At 38.7% G+C, this 8022-nt stretch overlaps 1 protein-coding gene across 1 annotated transcript in view; it reads right to left on the bottom strand.

Annotated features, from left to right (window-relative positions):
* The window catches only part of zgc:136472 (uncharacterized protein LOC678514 homolog), a 6481-nt gene extending 1085 nt beyond the window's left edge, over window positions 1-5396 (bottom strand). Inside the window, exons 1-9 of the mRNA XM_035660717.1 lie at window positions 5196-5396; window positions 4822-5022; window positions 3989-4113; window positions 3747-3884; window positions 3467-3574; window positions 2079-2204; window positions 1756-1953; window positions 1530-1650; window positions 252-433 (exon numbers count right to left, since the gene is read on the bottom strand). Of these exons, the coding sequence (XP_035516610.1) occupies window positions 252-433; window positions 1530-1650; window positions 1756-1953; window positions 2079-2204; window positions 3467-3574; window positions 3747-3884; window positions 3989-4113; window positions 4822-5022; window positions 5196-5376 (1380 nt within the window). The 5' untranslated portion in view covers window positions 5377-5396. The remainder of the gene's footprint in view (window positions 1-251; window positions 434-1529; window positions 1651-1755; window positions 1954-2078; window positions 2205-3466; window positions 3575-3746; window positions 3885-3988; window positions 4114-4821; window positions 5023-5195) is intronic.
* Between the last annotated feature and the right edge of the window lie 2626 nt (window positions 5397-8022).

Below are 8022 nucleotides of genomic sequence, written 5' to 3'. Positions count from 1 at the left end.
ACTGACAGGAGCCATGATAACGAGATAATCAGTGTTATTCACTTCACCAGTCAGTGCTCATAATGTTATGGCTGATCTATACTTGTTTACTCATTGTACTCCTTGAGTACTTTTACTTCAAATTGTTGCTTCTTAAGTAAGAGTTTGAATGTAGGATTTTTACTGACAAAAAAGTATTTAACTGATTGACAGATTCTGTTATTGACAGATTGTTGATTGATTAGTTAATTCCAGAAAACAAGAATCCTTACTCTTTCAGCGTACAGAGCAGGGAACAGGCATAGTGATGGGTAGGCGCCCTGCATTGACATGTTGATGTCATTGGCTGAGGCATCGATGCGAGCGACGACCACGTCCTCTCGCTCCTTCAAGGCCTCAGCTAACTCCTCCCACAGTGGAAACATAGCGCGGGACTCCTGACTGTAGGGAAGGTCTGAAATACACAGATTTTTAAGTGCAGGTAGTCAGTACAAGTGGCAACACACACTCAAGTAGAAACAAAGAAAAGCAAAAGTGGAAAGCTAAGAAAGCGTCAAGAAAACAACAACCCAGGAAGCAGGGATTTGTTGATTTGAAGGACATCTAGGGCCAGTTTGGTTGGTTGTGTTTAATTATTTGAATAGAAGTAAAGCAACAAACTGAAAACACAAGATTGACATATCATCAACTTATTGTGGCAAATGTGTTAGCAAGCTGTTCTCAAATAAAACATCCATCAGACATGGAGCAACATTATTATTAATTTGGAGTCGTGTTTCTGAGCACCTGACCTCTCCTTTTAGCTCTGTTTTGGTCTCAGTGTTAGTTACTTTGTCTGCCAACAGCTGCCTGCTAGAACAGTGTTGATGAGAAGAGTGAGAACAAACCAAAACAGTAAGGTTGTGGGTTGGAAATTCAAAACAATAAGCTGAAAGCTGCTAAAATGCTCTATAGAGCTGAGGTGACCTGCTGAGTCATGTAATAATTCTTTGTGGATTCATCACTATAAGAAACAGCAGCTTTGCACCGGTGTTTTTACATCGCGTACCACCTCAGAAAATATTCGGCTCTCCCTATTCAGCTACAGACAGTTCATGCAGGAACCAGGTTTATTCCTAATAAGAACATTATTTATTTTTGACTGTTGGAATCAGTTCAAGAACCAGAGCTAATATGGTGGAAAAAGAGATACTCGTGGTTTACGCTTCACAATCGCAGTGTTTTTGAACCATTCATTTTGCCTTTGCTTACTGTCTTACTGTCTTATTATCTTATTACGTTAAAAAAATACATTTCAGTGATTGCATAGAATTGTATTTGATATTTTGTACAGTATTTTATGTTTTTAAAATATATTTCCTATATTTCCTCTGCACAACATAACTGCTCACGTAACACCAGTGGTACACGTACAATAGTTTGACAACCAGTGACCAAGACGTTACACTGTTCAGCCACATTTGGACCAGTATTAAACCGTCTTTTTACCTTCAAATTTCCCAAGTCCAAGCTTACTGGGTAGTTTTTAAAAGAAGAGAATATATACATACAGAACAGGACAAAAACAGTCTTGTTGGGGTTAAAGACGACTTTCTCCAGAGTCATTCCCACCAGCTCCTTCACCGGCTGTTTGTCCCATCCTTCAGGTATCGGCTCACTCTGCAGCTTAGGCTGTCAAATTAACATGCAAACAAACACATTCATTAATTACATCAGGACAAGCTGTTTCTCCAGTTCCTGTCATGTACTCGCATACTAGATGAGAGTGAATGTTACCTTAGCTTGGCCCTGCAGGTAGGATTGGCAGAACTGTTTTATGGTGTCTACATCCAGAGTGTCAGAGGGTAGGTGATAGGTCACATGGTCTGTCAGGTTGACCAGTCGGATGAGAGGAGCCTCGAAATCCCGAACCCGGAAGTACTCCATCAACCTGCCATTACGAGGCTCATCCACGTTCACCCACACAAACAATACCTGAACACACACACATACAATGCGGAGGTGATGTTACTCCAACAGCTTGCAGGGAGATTATTTTAATGTGTGTTTGCAATGCTGCTGTTTGATATAATTTGTGTGAGTGGGTGTTTGGTTCCTACCCTCAACCTGAACGCTTCTGCAGCGCTGTTAAAGGCGGAGTAGATCTCTTTAAAGTCAGCAGAGCTTTTGTTGACAAACAGGAGTGCATGGTTTAACACAGGTGATGTTAATATCTGAGTGGCTGTCTGCAAGAGAGAGGGAGAATAACATAAACACACCACAGTATAAGGTTATGTGTGTCTAAACAGCTACTTGTATGTTTTTCATACAGAAGGAAGATGAAAGAAGACGATGCCACAAGATGTCGACTTTTATTACATTAAATGTGAAGTAGTTGTATAGGAAAGGCTGTCACAACACAATACTCCACTCAAAATCTTTTCAGTTTGAAAGACTCATTGACCTTAAGTGTTTCAGTAACGAGGAAGTGCACCAACTAGTATTATACCAATATTATATGAATGTTTTATCTTTTAACTCTGTGTGACTGTGTTGCATTATGTACAATGACATAGAGAATATAACATTTTTATTGTCACATATATAAACATACACAGTATAGTGAAATGTGTCCTCTGCATTTAACACATCCATAAGTACAAGGATGAGCGGCCAGCCAATGTTCAGCACCCGGTGTGACCAACTCCACTGACTGGAGAATTAACCTAATATCCTAAGTTTTAATGGTGAGCAGAACATACAAAGTCCACACAGAAAGGCCCTGCCCCAGCTGGGAATTGAACCCATGACTTTCTTGCTGTGAGGCTAACCACTTCCACATCGTCTTGTGTCTACATTTTTAACAAATATCTGATCAGTTTTAATGTAACACAGTGGTTTCCAACCTTTTTTCCTTCATGGACCCCTTTTCTATCACTGAGTAAATGCATGACCCCTGACAAAGTGAGTATTTTATATCATATTCAGTGCAACAATAACAGAACGGAACAACCCATAAACTGTACAATGGACCCAAATATTGAATGCAATATAACTGCAGGAAGTTTGTGTAAAACGAGCTACTGTGTACGATACTGTGTATATTGGATCAGAGATGAATTTTCCTGATATTTTTAGGAAATACAATTCTCAGTGTGTATTATATACATTTTTATATTTAATAATCATACTTAATAGGCGTATTTTTTTTACAAATACTTCTGATTGAACTCTTTGGTTGTTTTGACTGCATACAGGTGGGTTGGCCATTTATGACGTAGATTCTAAATATGAGAACAAAATCAAGTCAAGTGTTTTTAGGCCTAGCAGGAAAACCTCTTGTGTTTCATATTCACTCTAAGAGGTATTTGACCTTCAGATTTACAAATTCTTCAGTGTATTAATATAATGAAGTAACCCTTCTCAGGGAGTTTCAACATTTCCAAGCTTGGGAGAGAGTAGAGCAGTTATATGTGTGTGAAAATGTTTAATGCATCCAATACTGTACCTGTCCAGTGTACTCAGTGACTGGGTCCATCTGGTAGACGGTGATAAAAATGATCAGCTCCTCTTTGGATGTCTGAGGCATCATTTTATAAGCCTGGATGAGCTTAGACTGCAACACACATACACACACGTAAGAATGCAGTGAACTACCTTATACATTAATGCATTAATGTTACAATGCTTTAAATCCCATGTCACTGAGTCAGTACTAAGAACACACAGAGACACATACAGCCATCTGCAGAGATGCGTGTTTGTGTGTGTGTTGCATTTTCAAATACCTTTTTGAGCAGCAGTACAACATCATGTGTGAGACCATATTTGTTGATAACTTCATTGTCCTGTGTCACAACAAAGCTAACATCAGGAAGGTCGATCGCCGCAGCGTAGAACACCTGGACGTACTCGTGGTCCAGCTCCTACACATTAAAACACACACAATTTGTTATTCAGACTGTTGATTACAGTCACAACACCTGTTAGCTGTTAGCTGTAAGCTGTAAAGTATTGATTATATATTCACCTTGAAGAATCCAACTACTGTCAGTTCCTCTGAGGCCTCTGATTGGCTAAGATCAGCGATGAGGTCAGCAGCAGACCCCGCCCTCCTCTTCAGCCAGGTCAAAATGGAGGCCGAGTTCTGAGGAACTTAATCACAATCCAAACATGTTAATTGGTGAGCTTTAAAGTGCTGGTATGTGAATATTTTTAACTTGCCAGGCTAACTATTTCCCCGCCACAGCTATGCTAAGCTAAACTAATCCTTTCCAAATTCTAGTTTGGTTACGAGTTAACAGTTAAATATTGAAGCTTGGATGCTTAACCACAAATGGGAGGCTAATTAACTAAAAAAAAAAATTATTTAAGTAATCAAGAAAATATTTGAACACTGTCAGCTTTGATTACTAATTAAAACATGTAGTCAGTAACCTAATCCAAGTATCACAATATTAAAGTAACATACCTTTTGAAAAGAAAATGGAAATATTTTTAGCATCAAAAATGTGTCCTCCGCTATTTTAAAAAAAAACGACTCCCTATTTTTACTAAATGTAACTGTACTCTGTACTGTACTGTACTGTAACTAATGGATTACAGATACCTTTTTTTGGTATCCTGATTACGTAACTCAGTTATAGTTATTACATTACATTATCATCATTAGCTAGAGTCTGATTGGCCTGGTTCCTCTCCAACCAGAAGGCCAGCGCCCCCTAGAGAAATCCCATATATATTAATAACTTTACAATGTTTCATCTGTCTGGAACCAGGGCTTTAGTTCTTCATTACACCTCCATTACATTATATTGATGTAACCTATTTATAAAGAACATACTATATGTTATCTGCACGTACCGGGACAGGGTACAGGGTTGTGTTTGTCTCCAGAAAGGTACAGCCTGATCGCGGGGAGGCCTGTCGCATTGAGCTCTTTAACGAGGTCCTTCTCCTGTGTTACATCAACCACTGCCAGTTTGACCTCTGACCCCTGAAGCTCCGCAGCAGCCCCTTCGAACGCTGCCGAGACTCGATGACCTTCTCCAGACAGAGGAGCATCTACACACAAAGATACACACACACACACACACACACACACACACAGTACGTTGCTGCAGAGTGAAACAGTTACAAGCCACATTCGCCTTCTTATGGTGTAATTTTCATCCTCAGCGTATATATAAACATGTAGGTCGAGATCAAGCTGTGTGAGTTCTTTGTGTGTAACTTACAGAAGTGCACCAGCAGCTGCTTATGTTTTCTCAGTGCCCGGTTGAAATTTCCTTTCTTCAGCTGTAAAACTCCATCCTTCTCTGGGGATGATTTGTTTGCCTGTCGGTCTGGTTGTTTGTCAGCAGCAACAAACGCGCAGAGACACAAGGCCGTCGCCCCCAGCAACAACAGTGTCCTCATGACGGCTCACACACAGACTGACAAACTGGACACTGGAGCAAGCTTGACGGGAAGGTACGGAGGGAGTGGTGAAAGGAAGGGTTGATATATGTGTGTGTGTGTGTGTGTCAGTGCTGAGCTGGTAGTTGTGAATGCTTTTGTTATCTGCCGACCAGGCCCACCAGTCTGTAGCTGATTAACTTTGCTATCTGAGCCCTGCTGTATCTCTGCTATTGGCTGCTGTTCATATCAAGTGTATCACTAATATCAAAATGCCCTTTGCCTAACACTGTTAGCCTCAACAAGGTCAAAATGGAAGCACAAAAGCACTCTCTCACACACTCTCACACACACACACACACACATATGCAAAATTCACCCACTTGAACAGATGTTGGAAATAAAGAAACTACTTCACAGTAACCAAAACCATTTTTAATTCCCTATCAACATGATAGAATGATAAATAACAACATGACAACATTGTGATTAAATAAAGGAAGTTGAGTCCAACTTGGCAGGGATACAGAGTGTCACACCAAAGCAGGTGCATTAATCAGTCATTGTATTGAAGTGCATAGACTCAGCAGGACAGGCACTGCACATATCCTTCAAGCACAACCTTCACCCTGTTTTCTATATCCACAGCAGAATACATGAAGTACATATCTTGGTAAGGATTAGTTCAACATCTCGAGAAACTTATTCGCTTTCTTGCAGAAGTTTAGATGAGAGGATTGATACTGGCTTTGTCCGGTGGATATGAAGCTTTAAAGCTAAGGAACACACACATACTGGCTCTGTCCAAAGGTGACAAAGTCTGCATACCAGCATCTCTAAAGTAGGTTACCGCTCGTACAAAAATCTTGTCTCGTCAAGTCACATCATTCAGACTGTAGCAGAGTTGTACTTTATAGTGCGACAGTATATTTGTGAAAGAATTGCACAAGAATTATTAAACTGCTGGAAATGTGGCTACAAAGCCACGATCATCTGAAGAAAATTCGATTAATACAAGAAATTGTACACCATTTGTTGGTATGTTCGTTCACTTATTAACAAATGCCCAACACAAAAGGCAGTTAGGATAACTATCTTAAAAATAAACTCTTCACTGGTTGCCTGGCAACTTCATGGCGACAGTAAGACTCCAGGAATTCAATGCTAAACTAGCTGTAGCTTCACATGTATGGACAGAAACACATGAGCGTATCAAACTTATCATCTAACTCTCGGCAAGAAAGTACGTATTTCCCCAAATGTCAAACTATTTCTTTAACATACAAATGTGTTAAAAGGGCAACTTTTATTTTTTCATTATCATGTTTGTATTATATTTGTCTATTGTCTGAGTTGTTTGTTGTCTTTATATGTTTGTGTAAACCAAATCTACCTGTGGGTACAAATAAAGTAACCTTGAACCTTGAACTACTTAGAATTTTTTTTTGATGGTTATTTCACCTTTGGTAAGTAATGCAAAGGTAAATTTATGACATGGAATTAAATTTAAAAATAGATATGGAATATAATCAACTGAGAATTAATAATTTAAAGACACTATCTGTATTTAGTTTATATTAATAAGTATACACTATATAAACTAATCGCAATTCATATTATAAACCTGTTTGACTTCAGGATGACTAAACTTTACCAAAAACATCCTTATTTTAAATGTAGTCATTGTCTTTTGTACCTGTTTGTATTAAAATGTCTGGTGACAGGTTCCAATCCTGTGTTAATATTTGGATCACAGATTTTAACTTAAAGGCCTTGGACATCCACACAGGTGTTCATGTGCTCATGCTGAAGGTGAGCAGAGCTATAAACTGGAATTATATCAAGTCACCTAATAACTTACATGTACGGTGATAAAGACGTTACAGGTGCAACAAAGCTAACAGCAGAGTGATGTAAGTAGAACAGTCTTTACACGCCCACACAGTCCTGAGAAAAGGTCTAATCCGTCACAATGATTAAAGTCACCAGTGTGGGTCTACCTTGGATGTGCAGGGCCTTTAAACGAAGAATTATGCAGAAGAATAACATGCAGCATGTCACTGTCAACGTGTTTTCCAACAGGCTTTGTTCCCTCTAACAAAGAAAATCATGTCTGGCATTTGAGCCTGGACAAGTTGCTCCCTTCATCATCATAGTAAACATGAATGCTGTATCTGCATTACAAAAAGAGAAATAACAAATATTTGTTCTTTTGGTATTTAAATAGAGAAAATAAAATTGTTGGATTAATGAAAAACAAAACTATTAATTGTCCCCTGCCATCATGTTGTTCACCATAAATGTTGTCTCTTCTCCTCTGTTTAGTCTTTTGTCTGTAATGTTGTAAAGCATCCTGACGTATGCAGACGCGGGGACGGATTCTCTTCCTCCTCATAACTTTAATTAAAACCCGAACAATACATTCTTACAAAAGGTCAAAGTGCAAAACGTGTTTTTGGCTAGTTTTCTTCTGCATAATAGAAATGCTTGTGTGCTTGTTAAAAATGCCTTAATTCAGTGTTTTTCAGTGTTCATTTTACTTCTGACTACGAAACTACGTAGCAGGTTGATATTGAAACAAAATATTACAGGAAATACAAAACTTATTGTAAATTATTATTATTTCAGCTATCACTAGGTGTTTTCATTAAACATTTTGTAGTATTT

This window comes from Morone saxatilis, unplaced genomic scaffold (assembly GCF_004916995.1).
Source record: "Morone saxatilis isolate NCDOM2014 unplaced genomic scaffold, NCSU_SB_2.0 Contig17, whole genome shotgun sequence".
In the NCBI taxonomy this organism is placed as follows: Eukaryota; Metazoa; Chordata; class Actinopteri; family Moronidae; genus Morone; species Morone saxatilis.
This window is presented reverse-complemented; position numbering and strand designations above follow the sequence as displayed.